Source organism: Typha latifolia, chromosome 5, assembly GCF_019914945.1.
Source record: "Typha latifolia isolate L0001 chromosome 5, TyphaL0001v2, whole genome shotgun sequence".
Taxonomy (NCBI): Eukaryota; Viridiplantae; Streptophyta; class Magnoliopsida; order Poales; family Typhaceae; genus Typha; species Typha latifolia.
In genome coordinates, this window is record NC_133090.1 from 10847410 (window position 1) to 10869152 (window position 21743).

The following is a 21743-nucleotide window of genomic DNA, read 5'->3' on the forward strand; positions in this document are numbered from 1 at the left end:
AGAAAACTCTATTCTTTATGAATGAATAGGCTTACATGTATGGGAGTTTCTATAGAAAAAACGTATAGGCATGGTGAAACAGCATTCTTGTGTATAGATGGCTTGCAAAAAACTCTCTGATATATAATCTTCTTATTTAGCATGTGATGAGCTGTGCCAAACTCTCTAAATATATTTCCTTGTTCAGCAGGTGCATGGTGAGGTGTGCCATGCATTGATTGAGCTCATATTGATGTCAAGGTGTCTGTGGGTCGTAGTGACCTTCGAGATTATGTGAGGGACCTCTTTGAATAATGGAATAAGAAGATCAAGAAAAAGGAAGGAAGACAGTGGTGGAAATATGGTATAGCTTTAGTTGGAGAGGAATAGGAGAATATTTTAGAGCAAAGAAAACGACTGGAAGGTTGTTCTCTTGTGCTGGAAGAGGTGATCAAAGGGAGGACTCCAAAGACAAAAGTGCGAAAGCTGCTTGTTGGGATGAGGACTGAGCAAATGTGTTGGTGTTTTTTTTTTTTTTTTTTTTTTTTTTTTTGCTTCTGTTTTGTGTCCAAAACAAAACTATTGTGTATATTGTTTTCGAATCAAGTAGTAAAACCGGATAAAATATGAATTATTAATATTACATTTATTGATACAATCATCAGTTGGACTTTTACAACTCATGAACAAACGAAGAAATAAGTAATGAGTTACAAGTCAAAGTGGAACGGTCCATCGAATCAATTCTTCAACTTTCTGACCAGGATTGGGGAGCTAGCACTTCTCTCTCCATCCATTGTTTTTTTCTATGTAAAATTCTCACCATAGGTAGGTAAAAGACTAACATCAGTGTCCCTATCCAACTTGCTCATCGTTATTCTCCAGTTAATTTCGTTCACATTTCGTTAGTCAGAGAGTATATTAGGTTCTACTATATAATAAATTCACGTTTATTATTTACTTATTTAGTCTTTTAACATGGAGGCATATCTGAGGGAGGAGGAAGGAGCTTTGCTTCTGGAGTCTTTCCATTCTTCACTATGAACACAGTGTCCATTCCCCAGACGAGATGGCGATCCAAGTGGCAATGCATGAACCAAACACCTAACCATGAAAAAAGGAACAAAAGATTAAAGAATGAATCCTCATGTTTATTATATTGTAAACCTCGTTTTCTAATTTCACTCCTATATATTTTCAACAAAATACTGAAATAAGTGCCCTGAACCACAATATATTTGTAATTGAATTTTTCATAGAAAAACTATGTAGGGTATTTTCTATAATTTAATTAAAAAAAAGCGGGTAAAATTAAAAATAGTGTGTATACTAAAATAGTATAGACTATAGGGATGTCAAAATAAATGAGCCGATAGGATTGGCTCACAAAATTATTTATTAATATTATATATATTATATATAAGTATATCTATAACTATTAGATATTTGATTAAAGAATTGCTTAATAGGCTTGGCTTAAAAATAGTATAGTTTCATGTTTGAACTATGCTCGGTATGAAAATAGGCTCAATTCAAGCTCTACTTAGGCTATGCTTGGCTCAATTTGAGCCGAGTATGGTTTGAATAGAAAGGGTAGGCTTGAAATTAATTTCGAGCTAAGCTTGAACTAAAATCAATCTGAATAAAAGTTCTTAATGCATGTAATAAACAATCGGCTGTGAGAGTCAATTCGAATATGCCATGCTAACACATCAAACAATTAGAAGTCAGGCACCATTGCTACATTAGGGCACATCCTTAGGGCCCTTTGAATTCAAAGTGAACCGTGGAATTAATTATACCATAAAAAAGATTCTACTAAATAATAATAAAATGAATGAATCAAAGAATCGAAAACTCACCAGGATTGGTTGTCCTGAACCGAATCGCCGTCCACCCACTCTTGGGCAGCCCCACTGTGTTCTGATACGGCGGATCCACCAAATTATATCCCAAGATGTCCTTCTCCTCGAAATTCCCCTCCCCACTCCCCACCACGTAGAAGCTCTGCCCGTGCAAGTGCATGGGGTGGTTCTCTCCGGCCAAAATATTCGTCCCCTGGAACACCACCTCCACGCTCGTGTTATACTCCAAAACCTTCACCTCCGTCGCCTTTCTCGTAAAGGACAACATCGGTGGGAGGTTATCTCCGGTGAAGTTGAAGTAGAACGGCGGCTTGTTCGGAAAGTTATCCCCGTAGATGCCGCCGATCATGTGGTAGTACGCCTCCAGGATGTCGATCGCCGGGTTCTCGAAGCTCACGTTGTTCAGGCTCGCCGCCAGGCGATTCCCGTTGGGTCCAAAGCAGGAGTTGTTAGGGCAGCTGATCACGTTCACGGATACCGTTATAATCATCCGCTCGTCGACGGTGGTGGGGACGTCGACCGGGTGGTCCTTGCTCGCAAGCGAGCGGAGCCCGGCGGTGAACCTATTGGCCGCGTCGTTGTCATCGAAAGCAGGTAAGAGAGGGAGTGAAGAAGGTATAGAGTAGTTCGAATTGGAGTCGGTGGCGTATTCTAACACGGCAGTGGTGGTGGTGGTGTCGAAGGGGAGGTTGGCGGCACTCGAGTACGATCTCGCCGCCATGTAGTAGTTGTTAGGTTCTTGATTCGCTTCGAGGAGGAGGTCCATGGTTTGGCCCGGGGTGATCATGATGTAGTCGGTGGTGAAGGGCTTGGTGTAGCTCGCGTCGGTGCCGACGACGGTGAGGCGGTGGCCGGCGACGCCGAAGAAAAGCTCGTTGTTGATGGCAGCGTTGATGACGCGGAGGAGGTAGGTCTTGCCACGGTGGACGAGGGCTCTGAACGTGCCTTCTTGGGAACACGGATAGAGGTCCCCGGGCTGGCCGTTGATCGTGTAGGCATCGGAGAGATTTGCGTCGGCGCCGGTCCGGAGGGCGTCGGCGAGGATTTGGCTGACGTTGGCAATCCACCATTCTCCTGCCGTGATTAATAATGTTAGGAAAAGTAAAAGTAATATTTCTGAATTGAGATAAAATTCAGTCAACATAGATTCTAACTCCTAACTCACAGGTTTAAATGCCCTTTCTTTAATATTATAATTAGCCTACTGACTTAAACCTATATAAAATAATATACTTATTGCACTCTCTCCTTTAGCCATTTTTCTTCTTCTTATAGACTATTATAGAGGGAGTAACCATCATAGAGTATAGAGTATAGAGTATATGTACCAAGAATGATGGGGATCTCCTTGTAGGGCTTAGGATAAGGGAAGGTTGTGCCACGCCTAGGGTGCACCACAATCGCGCCATGAACAGTTGCACGATCCCAATCACTATGTGCATGCCACCAAATAGTGCCTTCCTCCTCGGTGAACAGGATTCTGTACGTAAAGTTAGCTCCTGGTTGGATAGGGCATTGCGTCACGTACTCAGGTCCATCCGACCATGGGTTCCTCGGTTGGTCCACTCCATGCCTACCAAGTAATTAGCAAATCATAATTAATTAAAGAACTAATCATGCACGCAAGAGGACTTTAATGATTCCACGTAATAACTAGAGATCAAGAAAGTTGTGTATACCAGTGGAGGGTGATGTTATATTCTGCTTGGTTGCAGACCTTGACGATGACGGTATCGCCCTTTCGAGCGTGGATGGTCGGCCCGGGGAACTCGCCGTTCACCGTCAGGATGTTCTTCGTCTGACAAAGCCTAGTGTAAGGAGTTTCTTTTATCTGCAAACGAACCATGATAACTTGTAGTTGATAACATAATTACATTTCCTAATTTATAGGACTTTGATGATAAGATATAGATATACTTACCACAAAGGTACGGTGATGAGTCTTTGCCCAAACTGGGCTACCAAGAACACCACAAAGTAGAAGAACAAGTAATGGGAACTGCACCATGGAGATCTTGTAACTAAGAATGCTCATTGGAATAAAGGAAGGAGGAGATAAACTTGTAACCAATATTTGATGCCTGCCTCTTTAGGTATTTATAGAGGCATGAAACGATATAGTTGATGACTAGTCCACCCAAAATGACTGACATCTTCCTAAGTTTCTTCCACACGCGGTAACCTTAGACAAATTTGTCACTTGCATGCATGCATGCATATGTTTCTCATGCATGACGTTCGTCGTTCTCATTAAGAGTTCCTTGAGCTTTGGCATTTATTTGGAGAAGTCCAAAGGTTTAATTAGCTACCAAGAAAGCTTATCTCTATATCCTGAGTTTTGACACTTTCAACTTCGGAATAGTCATAAAAGCGATTCAATTCAAATGTTTTCTTGTCAAAATAGCAAGGCCGGCATAGAATAGCCTTAGCCAAATGGATTTATTTGGGGTAGGTTATGTTTTGGTTAATGAAATTAAGAAAAAAAAATCAAAATTTACAACGAAATATAAAATCTACAAGGATATTATTGCTGAGTTTTACTTAACTAAGTTAGTTTGGGCTAACCCCATGAGGTGACTTACTTAGCTAATAAGTGGTTGAGTTAGATTTTTTATTAAATAGGTACTTTTACTCATGCTACTTAGTGAAAATAGAAGAAAAAGAAGACAAGAGAAAAGAAGATTTTCTCTACATACAATAAAGGTTTGCAACTAGAGGATTTTTTGGTTGGGATCAAGGCACAAGGATTTTCTTTTTTACATCTACAAGGGTGTTCTTGCTTCAAGAAGGTTTGAGTTTCTATATTGGAGGTGTTATCTAAACTTTAAAATTTGAAGCTAGGGTTATTGGTTTCTTGTGGATGACATTTTTGTGATCTTAAGAGACTTGTTGTGGTAATTTTCTTTGTACCAATAGCTTTTTTTGGTGCTTGGTGTTGTTAATTGCACATCTTTCTTAATTGGCATCATTTTTAGCTTTTATTGTCATAGATATCTTAGGTGAGAAAAATAGCTCCTTTGCAACAATTACAATGCTCTTAGTTAAGAAGTCTATGTCATCCAATTGAACAGATTTAGGCATCATGAATATACTATAATTTTCTTAGTTAAAAAAGCAACATCATCTAATATAAAAGGACATATTTTGATGCTCATGGAAGAGGATCTAAGCAAAAAGATTTGAGTCTATGTGAGTATTTTATGTGTTTCTTCTAATTCCTTCCAAGTGATTTCTTTTAAGCATCAAATCTCCATATTCTTCGCTTATATATTTTGATATGCTCATTTTTGTACCTTCATCTTCTCCGAGCAAAAGTGGTATCAGAGTTGCTGATTGCTGTTTAATTTCTCTCTTTTTAATTATTGCTTAAAGCCACCAAATTATTATTTAATCTAATCCGTGTGTCCCAGTTCTGTTGCAAAATATCTTTCACCATGCATCCGAATTGAAGTATTTTTATCTAAGGACCTGCTCTTCTCAATGAGATACGTAGAGAGAGAGAGAGAAGCAATAAAATGTCTAAGTATAATCATGAAAAAAAAATTGAGAAGAGTAGAAGTAGTTTTCTAAAGAAAAGGATGAAAAGAATAAATAAAACTTAATTGGAATCCTGGTGGGGAATGCTTTTCCAAAGAGTTCAAATTGGATTCGCCAAAGGAAACACAGAAAGGGAAGCAATCCAATTCCGAGTTGACAAAGTAGTCTACCAGACAAACTTGAGGACTTGTTATCCAAGATTAAAGAAATATAAGAGAAAACATTTATTGTCAAATTCTTCAAACTATTATTTAAGTAGAGTTTTGCACAGTTTATTAAAGTAGCTCATGTTATATAATCACAGCGTATTTAATGGGAGATTAATTTCTCACTTCTCTCAAAAAATGTTTTATTATTCTTCTTAGAATATCACATAAAAGTTTGTGTGCATCTTTTCTGTTAATTTTCAGTTGCATATAAATATGAACTTTTAAAGACCTACTTTAACTAGTAGTATAATTATTTTTCAAGTACCAGCTCTTTCACACTGTATAAAATGACCAGATTTCTTTGTCTCCCTAAAGTCAAATTTTTGGCCTCAACTTAATCTGTCAAAATGGATGGACTTTTCTTAGAACACTAGATTGGGGACCATAAACTATGCTTTCTATCTATAATTTTGCTTAATTGTATCTGTCTTCTATTCTTAGTAGCAGTTATGGAATGAAAAAAGGAAGAGACATATAATCTGAAAGGAATCCTACACTAGTAATAAAACTACAGAAGGGCAAAAATTTGGTAGGATTTGATATGTTTGAAAAGAATGGAGATTTCATCTAGAAGTTGAAACTTTCACAGATTGCAAACGTAAACTTCTTTGACAAGTCTACTCCATTATAATCACTGGAAGCCTTGTCAATTCTTCGAAAGAGCAACCTGGTACCCTTTCCATTTACTCGTTTTTTAGTCGTAGGGAAGAAATTTCCACCTAGTAAATTATCCATTAATCTTCTTAGATATTCTGTCATTTATTTTCCAAGGTCCAAGTCAGAGCTATGGGTGATTTCATGTGAATGCCTTGATAGGTGATACCTAATGATAGACATGCGTAACTTTGATGGGGATGGTTATATATATGTTATAGGTCATAAGCTTGTCGTCATCATTTTATTAATAATTTGGCATCTGACTATTGTGTAAATTGTTTTGGAATCTACTTGTAAAACTGGATGAAAGAATTATTAAAGATTGAAGTCGATATTGGATACGGGGCTGGGTAAAATACATTCTATAAGTATAAAAATCACATCGTATCAATTCTAAATGACACAATATATATATATATATATATATATATATATATATATATATATATATATATATATATATATTAGGGCATATGCCATAGGCGATGGTATAGGCAGTAGAGGGCCCAACACTAGCTGTTCCATTATAACCCAGGGTGTAATCGAACCGAGCTCTAATCAATATTGAAATGAATATAATTTCGAGCATAATTATAGAATCAAGCTTGAGTTAAAATAATTTTAATTTGAGATAATTTTGAGCTAGTTTTGAACTCGAGCCTAAACGAGTCGATTAATAAGCAATTTGGAGCCTGAGTCAATTCAAGCCTAAATCGAACCTAATTAAGCTTGAATAAAGCCCAATACAATAGTGAAAGAATAAAAAACTTATATAGTAATACTATGGATCTTTAGATTATGATCTAAAGATTTGTAGTAGTCATATATGTTCTTTAGGACTTATTGAACACAGCTCGAGATGATCATTTGGTCCGACCCGCCCAAGCTCGGTCTGAGCTCAGTTTAGACGTGGCCCAACTTGAGCCCAAGATGATAGTGGGTAGCACAGGCTAAGCCGTTGCTCATCCGGTCCAACCTGAAAGCCCAATTTGCTACGCCAATTTATGGCTTGACCCGTTATGCATGCCTATTCCCATAGTTTTTTAGTCCCACGTCGAATATTTAGATATTAATATATAAGATATTTCTATGAAAGATAACGAACATATCTTCATAGAGGCTAATTATACTTGACCCAATAAAATATAATATTTATTAAATTTAGCCCATTACGCCTGAACCAAGCCCAATATCCAAGTCTAGTGATCAGCAACGGGCTACAATATTCTAGCTTAGCCCTAACTCGGTTTAAGTGATTGGTGGGTCGGGCTATGAACAAATATGTTTGTCCTATCCTCCTGATGATGACGTCTAAACGAAGCTTGATCAATTAATTTGAAATGTTTTCTATATTCAATTGGTGCTCCTTAAGCTTTAGATGAATGAAAAGGTTTTGATCTCTGACTCTAATGCTTTGTTCACATATGGAATAAAGGTTCAAATGGGAATATCATTTTTTATTTATTATTAAAAAATAAAGGATTTATTGTAAGAATAATTATTCTTATATAAATAAGGGTATAATAATTATTTTTAAAGTGATATAAAGTAAAGGTAAAGAAGAAAAAATATTATTGAAATATCCTTTGATTTGATATAAAATATGTTGGTATAATAAATGAAGTATAAAATACTATACTCCATGTATGAAATGTTTGGGTGTAGGCCCTAAATATGTAAGTGTGCAATATTAGGGTGTTCAGTATGCAAAGCTAGAGTGATAGGCATGCAAAGTAAGGATGCGAGCGGTACATATGCAATACTAAAGCGTGGGTGTAATGGTAGGGTGTGGTGTGCATGCTACGTGTGTAATGGTAGGGCGTGAACGCTATATGTGCAATGGTAGGATGGTAGCTATGCAATGCTATTAGATATGCAATGCTAAGATTGGTACTTATACTATTATGAACAACTACGTATGCAGTGCTGCAAAGGTACGTATGCAATGCCTTAGTGGCAAGTAGTAGCAATGCAATACTTCTTTTTTTTTTGATCGCCAATGAGCTGTGCCCAGCAATTTATTAATAGACCGTCGAAACGTAGCCGCGTCGACAGTGATGAGGTTACAGAGTTCTGGTGGAGCGTTGATTGGCTGCTCAAAATAGCAGTAGCCAGAGGCCACGCTTGCCCTAGTTGCTGCCCAGTCAGCAACGGTATTAGCTTCTCTCCCTACGTGGGAGAGCCTAACTTCTACAAACTCTTTTGCCAGCTCCGCACACTCCTGCGCCAGATACTTACGCAATGATAGAGAACTAGCCACTAGTAGGTGTGCGTTGCTTCATATTTCGTCGATACATATGTAATAACTATATACAAAAATATATATTATACATATTAATATATTCTACATTCAACAATAATAAAATTTTATTCTATGTAGAAAGTATATTTTTATTTTATTTTAAAACATGAGATTGTTAATAATATTAAAATATTTACACTTTCATATATATATATATATATATATATATATATATATATATATATATATTCTCAAATTTCTTATTTTATTATTTAAAGAAAGAAATATTTGATTATTGTTAATACATAGTTAAAATATAAATGTATTATTTTATCTTTGAATAAATATCAATTTGATAACATATTTACTAAGTCCAACTAAATAATATTATTAAACAATTTTGTAATATATTTACTTAATTTTAAGAATTTACTATCAAAATAAAATTTAATAAAATATTTTAAGATACTCACTAGATATGTAAGGCGCAGATAAATCAATAAAAAATAGGGTTAGATATATTTTTACTCTACTGTTTTTTACACAAAATCACTTTACCCTTATATATTTTAAAAAGTCTCAAACTAGTCCCTACTAAAGTGAGAGGGTTAAATTTTCTATGAAAGTTAATAGAGCATGCCCAAATGACCAAAATACTTTGTTATGTTTATTAGGCAAAATAGATATATTTTTTTATCTGATTTTCCTTAACTCTTATTCATCTTCTTGCTAGATGTGATCTAACTACTAAACTTCATAAAAATCTAAGTTTAATAATACTTATTATAGAGTTGGCACAATCTAAAAAATAAGAGAAGAATACATGTGGTATTATTTGAATAGTGAAATGGTTATAAAAGAGGGGAATGCCATTTTTATCCATAGAAAAAGAAATGGAGGTAATTCAACCCCCCATTTAATTTTTGAAAGTTTGAAGTATAGGGGGGCAACATAATTTTAGGCATAAGTATAGGAGGGTAAATTATATTTAATTCAAAACAATAAAATAGGAAGAATTTATAATGAAAACATAAAAATGGGACGAAAGTGCAACCTCAAATATATCTAGACATTTTAAAACAAAAGTCTCAAAATAGTTTGATTTCCCAGCACGATTTTTATTTTGTTAGGTTAAATATATTTTATGCTTTGTACTTATGACTAAAATTATTTTATTCTCCTGTATTTTAAAAAGTCTCAAATTAGTTTGCACTTACGACTAAAATGATACTATTAAATTTTTTTGTCTAATTATTATGACGTGCCCAAATAATTTCAAAAACTAAATGGCATCTTCACTTCCCTCCTTTTCTAGTTTTTATGGACAAAAATGTCCTTCCCCTCTTATATAAGCTTAATTTTCTTCTCTTGCTTTCTTTCTACCCATGGTCTCTTCCTAATCTCAAAAACCCTAGTTAGAGAAGAAGATAAAGTTGCCCAAATAAAAAATTAGATAAAAACCTCGTTGATTTTGCCTAACAAAGCGATGAGGTATTTAAGTCATTTGGTCATGCACCATTAATTTAGATAGAATATTTAATGATATCATTTTAGTCATAAGTACATGGACTAGTTTGAGACTTTTTGAAGCACATGATAAAGTAATTTTAGGTATAAGCATAGGGAGTAAAATGTATTTAACTATATTTTGCTCATTGAGATTAGGGTATAAACAAGCCAAGCTTAAGTGAGCTGGGGCTAGCTCGGCTCGGCTCGGCTCGACACCAATATTTTCTCAGCTCGAGCTCGAGACGAGCTAGAAAAAGCTAGCTCAACTCGGTTAGGTTAGACTCAAGCTCAAGAAAAATTGAGCTCAGGTTGTTAACTCGAATCTAAGTCGGTGATCTTGACCTCACCAACAGCCTTGGCATCTAAGTCGATGATGTTGTGTACATAAAGTGTCCAGAAAGTAGATTGATGTGATCAAGGACATCTACAAAAAAGAGAATATGACTACTGAATTGTCTCACATTGGAGGTGGCTACAGTAGGCAGTGTAGCATGGAATGACTTTAGCAATGGGAGCAGAGATCTACCAAAACTTAGGAAAAAAAAGAAGAAAAATAAAAGGATAACAAATTAAAACCTGAGTTGGCGGCGGTGGAGGAAGTCAAGGGATCCACTGTCCACGAGTTGGAGGATGAGGCAACACACCGAATGGGGCAAGGAAGTCTATGTGGAACGATAAAAGGGGAGTCGGTGCGGCAAGGAACGATAGAGAGGGAGGTGGTGTGGTAGTGAATGACAGAGGGGAAGTCGGTGCGGCAGCGAATGACAAAGGGAGAGTCGATGCAGCATCGAACGATGGAAGGGGAGTTGGTGTGGAGGATGATCTTAAGAGAGGCAACGTCATAATTATTGGAAGAGGAGGGGGAGTTGAGAAGCTTGAGGGCATAGATGGAGCCATGGAAGAGGGGTAGTCGGCCGAGATGAGAAGTGGGGTGGGTGGGAATTGGGAAGGAAATAAGTGGGGTTTTAGATCTTTTAGATTATATATGCGCTATATTATCATCCGTTCGATCTTAAATCTAATAATTCTAAATTTCTAATAAATCAATTATTTATATATATTTTAAAAGCTACGAGCCCTAATTGAGCCGAGCTCGAGGAAGCTGAGTCTAGCTCGACTCAACTCAATAGTTCTTTCAATCTTAATATGTTCAAAATGAGCCGAGCCTGTGGCCCACTGGAATTTTCTTTTGACAGCCCTAGTTGTGAGATAATATCCTGATAAGGTATAGTTCAAGTAACAGCCACATAACCCTTCAAAAAAAATAATAAAATAAAAAATAACAGCCACATAACTTGGGAAAAAAGAAAAAAGAAAAAAAGAGAAACCACATAACATAACTTGCTATTCACCAAAGAGACGGCTGAAAAAAGACGAAGATAAAGAGTAGAAATAAAATCCGGAAAAATTAAATCCAAGAAATAGAAGAGTCCAAAAATAGATCGTAATCCCCATTTGTCGTCGTCTTCAGGATGGAATCTCGAAAGCTCCAACCACACCACGAAAATATTTCCCCAAATCGAACTGTAACCTCTCACTCCTTTGAATTCGTTCTACCACCCAATTAACCCTTCTATATTCCTTCTTCGTTCTTTTCCTTCAATCTAGTTCTGGTCCTCTTGGGGTGTTGGGGATTTCTTGTGGAATCCCTGCCACCGTTCGTTACATCTCGCGGATTAGGGTTTTGGTGTTTGATTTGGATAGGATGGTGGAGCTCTCTCTCATGCCCTCCGCCCTCTTCTCGCCCACCGGTTTCCATCAGGAGCCGGGACTACCAAGGCTACCCAAGGTGAGGGCTTGGAAATCGATCTACTTATACTGGATTGTGTTCCCCTTTGTTAGGGATTTTATTTTATTTTCTTTATGCATTTCCTTTTTTTTTTTTAACCGGATATCCTGTAAAAGGAGAATACTTGGTAGTCATGGATTCAATTTTAGGGCTCCTTTTGGTTGGCGTAATTGTTCTTGCTGTAAATTATTTGATGTTTCTAGTGTTTTGTGCAGATGTTGCGAATTGTTATTTTATTACTTTTAGAATTTATTTAAGAAAGTATGATACTTCTTTTAATAGCTCAGTTGATTTACTTGTGTCTTTTACCATAAATCATTATGTACAGTAATGCTTCCTAAACTTGAAAATTGGGGTTTGATAATTATTGAATCATGCAATTTTATTCCAAGAAAGGTTGCAAATGCTGCTGGTGTGGGGGTTGCTAGGAATCTGTTGATGCTGTGGCATGTTCCCTAATGATGCAACACATCATGCTGTGCAAGAGAATACTCAGTAGCCCCAAGAGTAAATACATGGTATCCGTCATCATTGTTTGATAAGAAAAGGGAAGGAGAGAGACAGAGATCTGTGTGCTTGAAGTTCTTTCTCTCCTTTACTCTGTTTTTCTCGCTGGAACTAATTAATGTTAGGTTTAACGGGTTCCTGCCTACAACTCGTGGGACATCATGAAAGTTTCATTTCGAATCTTAACGATATTGAAAACACGTCGTCATGGGGATTACTATATGTTCCCATTTTGTACCATTTCGGCTAATGGAATATTAGTGTCTAGTAACATGGTTAAATTTTTAGTCACCAATTTGAAGAGTGACCTATAAGGAAGTGCTGATCTAATGTGACCTAAGTTATCACATTTATACATTAGGCAGGAATGATAAAGCTCTTTCATAAAAAATAAGTTCTTTACATAATTTCCTGTGAATTTTTTAAAAATAATGTAATCATTTTGACACTACTTGTAATATCAACTTTATCCTTGAACCATGCAGCCACCAATTATATATCAGTATATTAAACCTTTATGTTCACTAGAAGATCATATTTTTTTTTAAAGTCAAATCATTACAAATCACCACCATTTGTGCATAATTATATTGTAGGGACTACAACATTGCTATATTCTTTCTTGTTCTACAATGAGATTCGAACCTAGTTATGAAATCTGAAGGCCCTATCCACCTTATCAGTTATGAAAAATGAACTTTGCTTTTGTTGTGCAGGATCTTCAAGCTTTGGCAACGATACATATTCAGGGAAAAAGACAAGATGTACCAAGATCTGCTTTCCTGCAACACTCTGTGCAAGATACAAAAAATGTAGTGCACCAGTTGCATCTCTTGCCAGATTCAACTATGTCTCTGATTAATAAAAAACCTGTTCCTATTGATGTGCAAGGTTTGCATCTTACCACTAGTAGTCATGCTAGGAATTGTAATATGTAACAGATAATGAATCCATCTTTTGATATCCACATTCTAAGTTCACACAAATTTCTGTCTCTAATGATAATATCCTAACACCTTTTTTATGGATAAAAATTTCTTCCCTTTTTGTTCAAGATTCTTTTTGTTACTAATTAATGTATATGATACTGAATGCAAAACTATAATCAAGCCATTTTGCATCTTTTCATAGTTATTTCTTATGCTAGGTACATATATTCAGTGGTGGAGCCAAATTTTTTATAGTGGGAGCAAAATATTATAATTTAAAAAAATATATTTCACATAAAAATATTAAATTTAATAAAGAAATATATCCAATAGTATTACAAAGAAGCATATGGAAATACATAAAATTAGACAATATGTGATTACCAAAAATTATACAATGTATATGTATATATATATAGTATGTTTAGTTTAATTTTAACATTGAAATTATAACACAACACTAATGAACAAAAAATAACCAAGCAAAAACTTTACTAGATATGTATCCACTTCAGTCATAATAAGTTAATAACACATCAATACTATATTACTAGGACGAAACTGGCGAACTTCAGGAGTTAGGTAGTCTATGCGTACTTTAAATTGAAGTATACGAATATGCATGGTTTATCGATTTTTTCTTATCCAACAATAGCTCCTTTCTATGTGTGCAATGTGAAAAATATATGAGATGTGTTGTTCTAGACTATTTATCTGTCTCTCAATCATCACAATGCTTTGAGGTCTCTTAGTCAACTATTTAGGGTTGTTAGTACTTCGGTTTTGTTGGTGTGGAAAGAGATGAAGGAGAGTGTGTGTGGGAAAAATTGTGAGATAATTATACTTGGGGATTATTATAGTAGCATGGTGCAATTTTAAGACTTGGAAATATCAGGAGGCAATTTTGGAGATTGAAAGGAATGAATAGTTAGGGACAAATGAACAAGGTGGCATTATTTCATACTACTATGTTAATTTGTATACTGTTATGTGAAATTGACGGATAGGGCAATGTATTTATGTGTAAATTTTTTTTATATGTCTTTAGGTGCTAGAAGTTTGCTATTTTATTTTTCTTCTTACATTTCAGCATTAGCAGTGGGATGGCCTCTCGAAATTGTGCATAACATCTATATTGGAAGCTTGTCGGGAAACTAGATACTAGATAGCTTCTTTTTTCTATTTGGTTATAGTTCTATAAGTCTGCTCAGATGTACAAAGTGCACCTGCTGTTTTGTTCATTTATTTGACCTGACTAAATAAGTAGACTGCATATTCAGTGAGCTGTGAAATGATGCTTCCCATGACACTCTGCCTAAAATAAAAGCATATCTTTACTAAGATTGGGATTGGTCAGGAAATACAAATCTGCATAGAGAAAGAGACTGTCAAAACAAATTTTTTTGGTCTGGTTTAAAATGTTCTCTATGAATACAATTAAGGAGTCTGAAATTACTCTCACTAAGAAAATCTAACTAAATGGAATCACATCAGTTTATGAGAAATTAAATGATTCATGGTTGAGTTTAAAATAAGAAGCTTCCAGAGTATTAATAAAGAATGTCATTTTCAACTTGAAAAAATAACATTTAGAAGGTTTATTGGACTATATTACCTTTCCATGAGTTGTTGATAACAATAATCATATGGTAGTTAGAACTTGAATTTACTAAAACTTTGTTTTCTTGGACTCTTAATGTTCACACGTTGATGGCTCAATCTGGAAACCAAAGTTTCTATTATCATGATCCAACACATTTTTCTAATCTGGAGAGATTTATTTAAATCAGAATAAACAAATTTGTTTATGCTTCTGACTTCCTTGTGTTTCGATGCTAACAAGTTGTTCTTTCTACAGATTCATGCTCTGACTCAGTTCTTTTCACCTTTGGGATTGCCGAGCAGTGTTCTAGACAAGAAAAGATACTAAATTTTCTTATGTCTGGTTCAACTATGTCAGAAGCAGGGGGCCTAAACATTTCTTTACTATCTGACCTTATGGGGTTTCGCACAATGGCAATTAACACTTACCATCCGCTGTATGTTCCTAATGATGATTTCTGTCTCTACGAGATTGGAATGGACGAGCACCAACATTCTCTACATCAGCAAATGCAGCTTTTTGCTCCTGATCCATTCGTGGATTTTGTTGGAAATATGACACGGTCTTCAGTCCTTACAATTGATCAGAATGGCCAGGTTCTTTTCACTGGCAGTGGCGCTGAAATGAAAGATTTACTTTCAATTCTTTCAGAGTTTCATCTGTCCAAAGGATCAAGAAGTGGCAACAAGCTGTCAATGCTAGTCCCATACTTTACTAGGTAAGCCATTATATCCTGTCCTTGAATCTGCAGACTTTATTGAATCAATGTCATATCTTTTCTATTTTATACTTTATCCATTGAGGTTCTTGAATAATATACTGAGTTGCACTGTTTGCATTCTTGTCTTGCTAAGTTGTGAGAAGGTTAGATGTACAGATTGTTGTAACAGAAATTTAAGTTCCATGCGGCACTACTTTCCTCAGTGTAGGCACTCGTAATTTTAGATTCAAGTAGACTTAGAGAAATAGTAAGTAGTAATGGCAACAAATAATTAACTCCTATTGCATCTTCATTCTTATTCTTCAGCACCTAATATGATGACCAACTACTATTGGTTGATGGATACACTATATTTTGTTTGATCTTATTGTGGCCATCAGGCAATGTTTATCAATTAATGACATGGAGATCGTCCATGAAATATATCATCAGCCTATTGTGACTTGGCTCTTTTTGAAACACAATAATACCTGATCCCCTAGAATGGCTGGTTTGGTGTTTTTAGGTTGTGTTCATACATGTTCAGAATAAGTGGTGTGGGGTGGAATTAGAAGGATCAAGTCATGATTTTCTCAAAGCACTGCTAGAGATAGGAAATCTCCACCACCTATTAAAGCTTTTGTTTTCACCTGGGAGTTGAGAATCTAGATATTCTGTTTATATAAGTAAGAGAGAGAATGCTGCCTGACTTGTGTGATAGAATATTTATATGATATACCTACTAATAGCAAGTCAAGGCTGCAGGAACACATCGCCTAACTATATCTAGACATTCCATTTAGAGATTGTTGGTTTTGTGAGTGCTTGTGGAATTTTTTTAAGTATCTTGAGATTTTGAATCAAGGATTATTATGCCAAAGGCACAAGACATGGTGACCTTGGCTCAGCATAAGCATGATTAGCACATGTCATGCCTAGCTGGTGTGCAGTTGGCACACTAGGCCCCCATTTACTTTAAATTATCTTTTTCCCTAATCTAGATTTTGGTACACTATTCTAGAATATAAAGTATACATTAGATTATCTCTATTTAGATTTGAAATGTTATTCATCCAAATCATATTTTATACCATATTGACTTGACTAAAGTTATTTAAAAATCATTTATCATCTCTCCTATTACCCCCCACCTCCTCATTTCACTAATCAAAAGTTCTCGCTTAATTTTTTCACCTATCTTCTCTCTCCTATTACTCGTTGCATACATAGAGAATATTAATATGTAACTATTGCATACATAGAGAATATTAATATGTAATCATTGCATACATAGAGAATGTTAATATGTACCCATTGCATGCCAGTGTTTTAAAAAGCATTTATGGCTAAATGGGGGGTCGGGTCAGACCAACTTAAAAAATATAAATCGATCTCTTTTTAATTAATCATCCTATTCTACCCTAAATCCATCTCTCTCGATTCTCTCTCAAATGACAATGGCAATTGGCAGCGGCAAGTGACGGCGTCGGCAAGATCTTCTTCCCTTTTTTTCTTCTCTTCCCATTCTCTTTCTTCTCTGCTTGGCTAGTCTCTCTAGTCTCTATAGTAGTATTTTGAAATTTCAATAATTAGTTTTCTAATTATATATTATTTATTAATATTAGGAAAATTTGCATATGACACTCTGTATTTTAACGAAATTGTGGTTAACATAATACATTTTACTATTTGCAAATCGAGCTCCATTATTTAGCGATTGTGTGCAAAAAGCACTCGCAGTTAGATTTGAACTATTATCGTTTGGGCAGATGAGAATATTCCATCAAATTTATTTTAAAAAAAAACTAAAATACCCATAGTTTCTTCATCTTCCTTATTTCCTTTCTCTCTTCATCTTTTCTAGGGCACATCGTGATTGCTTCTCCTAATAAAAAATAAATGTAAGTTCTCCTTAAGCAACTCTCTTCTCGTGCACACATTAGATATAGCTTGGGTTTGGTAATTTCGTTTAGATTTAGCTTTAGAGTTTTTACTTAGGCATAGCTTGAGTTTTTGGTTTTTATAAAGAGAACCGTCTTTCTTTTAGGCATAGCTTGGGTTTTTGGTTTTTATAAAGAGAACCACTCCACACAAAAATTATATTAGGTTGGAATAGATTTGGATATAGGTTGGGTTGAGTTTGAATTGAATTGAGTATAGGTTGGATAAGTATAACTTAGCTGAGGGTTTTTTTTTGTAATTTTTCTAATGTAGTTAACTTAATAGAGAATTTGTCTGCTCCTGCACAAAATCATTTGATTGCAAGAACTTAGTCAATAATAGTTTTCCATCTGATTAATTGCTGGTCTGGTGCCTATCATTTATTCATTGAGTACATGAGGTAAGCAAAAATGCAACTGAAGAAATAAAACCAGCAGTTTTCTCAACCTATCTTTTCTTGGGCCACTATGGATGATGAAGGGAAAGCAATCCTTTTGCTGATATTGGAACTGTCAGTTTGAACTCAGAGGGACCACCCCTTTTGCTGATAAACCCCTCAAGTATTAGTCAGACTCTGCAATCCTTGCATATCCAATTATTTCTCTTTTGAAGGGGATTGTGTATCCTATTCCTTTTCAAAATTTTGAATTTGGTACAGTTGATATAAAAAGGACATTTTTTTTTAAATTTTTTTATCATGACATTCCCCTTTTCCTCCATGTATTTCTTTTCCTCACCTTTGATTTTCCATAACTTCTTCATATGCTTCCTTGTTTTAATTAGTCAAGCAAAAGATGACATTTAAATGCTGTGTGAACAGGAGAGGTGGTGGACGGTCACGAGCTAATGGCCAAGTGTCCTCTTTGCAGTTGCAGACTCAGACGGCTGCTCCTTTGACAAGGTATATAGTGTGATATCTTATATCAAGCTTACTATGAATAACATCATACGTTCTTTGCAGCATAATTAAATAATATGGATTTTCATGATATATAATAGGTTGTTAGGTGCATACAGTTAATTCAATATTTTGTGCTTATGACTGATTCATAACTCACTGATTTTATCATTTGTGGAGGAGAGAGAGAGAGGAGGACCTCTAGGTTCTGACATATGAGAATGGATTGTACATTGTAGTTTACATGTCATGACGAAAAAGCACTAGCACAGATATTGTCAAGAAAAGGGAATTCAAGCTTTCTAATATGCACTTTTAGATTGAATCATTAAAATTATGTTATGTTGCTGGTCTATCTCATAATATTCCTAATTACAGTACTATCGCTGTTTATCTCCTATTTTATATTTTTTTTAGACATGTTTCACTTTTCCTGGCGCTGGCTTTTTTAAATATACTAATACTGTAGATATTTTGTTTTACTTTATTTTTCTTTTTCTAATTCTGAGAATAGTTGCCGTTCTCTGACATCAATAATTTCATTGCATCTGCATCTCACTTTTTTTCCACTGACCAATTTAAATTTCTCAGCCCTGAAAACCTCAAGCTGAAAACATCCACAAAGAAGAAACGGAACAAAAGGTCAGAAAGAGAGCGTGATTTATACCAGAAAAATTACTTCCGTGCATGTGAAAGCTTTCTTACATTGATCCTCGATAAGAATAGAGGAGGAAGCATGTCGGCGATCGTCTCACTGAAGAAATCAGGGCCCGAGATAAGCCAATTCCTTAATCAAATATCTGCTGGCCTTGCTGGAACAGGCCTTGCGGTTCTTTCCTCTGTTCTATGCAAAGTGGCATTTGGTCCGGTATCTTTTTCTGCTACCAAGCTTTTGAACACTGGATTTGGACTTGGCTTGTTTTGGCTCTCTTGGGCAGTCATCAGATTAAGTCATACAATCAGCTTCGTCAGTAAGAACTCAGGCCACAAGAAGCTCAGCGAGGAGGAGATAGCAGGCAAGATTGGGAGGAGCATGAATGACATTCTATTTAGAGCTGCGACAGTGTTGGCTGTGGTAGTTATGAGGTTTGCGTAAGTTTTCCTGCTTTCTTTTTTCTTTTTCCTCGTTAACCCATTTCCTCTTTCACAAGTGTTGAGATGGGACTAACTTTAATAATATGTTGATTAATGCTTCTTTTGGTAGTGTCTCTTAAGATGTACAAATGTCTTGAGTCTATTGTAAAATAGTGGATTACGGGTTTGTATATGGAAGTTGAGCTTATGGTAGTACCCAATTTTTTGTGCAAGTACTCTTTTTCTGTTTTGATAGAATTGCGAAATTGTCGCTAGTCTAATCTTTTGTGCAAATTGAAGATATAAAATTGATCAATGGACGAAAGCCCAATTCTTCTACCCTTTCATTGATGAGGAGTAATCCATTTGATTTCCCATTATAATTTTCATTGAAAGCAACCGTCTTGAGTTTTGGCCGTTTTAGGCGCATATTTACATTTCAGGCTTGTTCTTGAATTAAAGCTAACCTTACAAGAATAAAATCATCAGAACCTAATCACTTACATATATGATACGAATGCGGGCTCTTTCTTTGTTATACTAATAGCGTCGGAATTCTGATATATTTTTTGCGATCTTTCTAAGAAAGATAATATTTTACTTTTTTATACTAAAATAAATAATAAATCAGCTCAGGAGTGCTCATATAATACGAGACTCTTTAATTCTACAAGGATAATCCCATCTGCCATACGAATGTAGATTTTAGTGCACCATGATGTTGATGGTGGTAAAGTTGAGAGAATTAATATTTGTGCTTATACTTTAGAGCTAAGTAAACTCCGCAAAGACTGATAAGAAGACGTCCTCTTCTTCTCTTCAAAGGACGAGGAGAATTAACTCCTGGAACAAGGATAAAGACAATCTATCCCAATGCACTTGTCAGGCAAAGTCTGAATTGGCTAGACTTCGCTAGCAAGTTTGGTATTAGTCATCTGACTGCATTCTAAAATATCCATACATCAAGAAAGCAATATGAGCTTTTGATTGGGCCCAATGGAGGGATGAATTCAGATGCTGGACGTATTGGGATCTACAAGGTCCACTCGAAACAGACCACCACTCTGGTGTGGACATTTTTAAGAGCTCCTGCGAAAGGTTGAGCAGAATCGGATTCGTTCCAAGAATAAAATATCACAGTTGGTTTACACGCCATCCTCCGTATCTGCGATCGATACTACGACCAGTGTTTTAATATCCAGTTAAAGAGTCCATAACTCTTTTTCTCAGAAAGTGATGGACATGTTCGTGATGGAATAATGCACTTGCCGACATTAAAATATTGTTTTGATCTATTCTAGGATCGAACAATCAATCAAGCTCTCGTGCTTATGTTATAACAAGTGTATTGTAAGTTTTGAGATTTGAAATGGATTTAAGATGATTTAATGAGAAGAACTGTGGCTTTGGAAATTAAGTGAGATTTTTTTTTATTTTAGAAAAAGTTTGTAGGGTAGATATTTCATTCATTCTAAATAGATAACTACAAGTCTGATGTACATGAGAGGAAAAAAAATGGGAGATAGTGAACAAGGAAAAATATTATGTCAAGCCCCCAAAACACACATAAATAAAGTCAAAAATACTACCCAAGCCACTACACTTGCTTCAGAGATTGAGCTTTTGGTGATTCTGTCTGTGACCAAAGCGGATCCGACTAGCCAAGAAATATATATACACAAAATATAAATATAAATTGAAAAAAATTGGGAGGTAGGTAATTCGCCAAATTCGACAAGCCATGACTAGTGGAGAGGGAAGGAGTGTGGCAGCAATGGAGTGGCCTCGGTGACTAGAAGTAAAAAAATCAAGAAGGAAGAAATAGAAAAAAAGAAACATAGGTGGGTAAGAAATCCTACCACTGCACAACCCTTTCCTTCACCGGCAAACCCCAACTCCACCTCCATCGTTGCCAAGCTTGCAGGAGGAGTGGGCGACGAGGAGAGGGAGGGAAGTGCAGAACAGAGATGACCTTGGTGAGGAGCGCAAGAGCTAAAGAGAACAAAACCGATCATAGTCAATAGATGATGATGACTACTGTGGGATAAGAGAAGAAGCAAGAGAGGAAGGGAAGTAGGGACAGAAAAGAGGATTAAAAAGGGAAGGGGAGGAAGAAACAACTCATGGTTGAGGGGGAAAAACCCCTCCCCTACTTTGACCACTTGGGTAAAGAGATAGGAGAAGAGAAAAGTCGCCAATGGTGGAGGAAGAACCTTCTTCTTGTAGAAAAGGAAAAACTTGAAACCCTAGCAACACAGGTTGATACGACCGATGTTTAAACAAAAAAGTGAAAGTGAAAAATAT

The 21743-nt window shown here is 35.8% G+C and overlaps 2 protein-coding genes across 2 annotated transcripts; one reads left to right on the forward strand and one right to left on the reverse strand.

The window, feature by feature from the left end:
* Positions 1 to 606: 606 nt before the first annotated feature.
* LOC140789338 (putative laccase-9) lies at positions 607 to 3910 on the reverse strand. The gene is made up of 5 exons (XM_073139004.1): positions 3766 to 3910; positions 3524 to 3675; positions 3173 to 3417; positions 1842 to 2918; positions 607 to 1083 (listed from the first exon to the last, which is right to left on the reverse strand). Exons 1-5 carry the CDS (start codon positions 3877 to 3879, stop codon positions 953 to 955), a joined length of 1719 nt encoding a protein of 572 aa, XP_072995105.1. The 5' UTR covers positions 3880 to 3910; the 3' UTR covers positions 607 to 952.
* A 7449-nt stretch (positions 3911 to 11359) lies between these two features.
* LOC140788784 (uncharacterized) lies at positions 11360 to 19672 on the forward strand. The gene is made up of 5 exons (XM_073138232.1): positions 11360 to 11787; positions 13011 to 13185; positions 15082 to 15544; positions 18288 to 18368; positions 18957 to 19672. The coding sequence occupies exons 1-5, from the start codon at positions 11704 to 11706 to the stop codon at positions 19459 to 19461; spliced, it is 1308 nt and encodes a 435-aa protein (XP_072994333.1). The 5' UTR covers positions 11360 to 11703; the 3' UTR covers positions 19462 to 19672.
* Positions 19673 to 21743: the final 2071 nt, after the last annotated feature.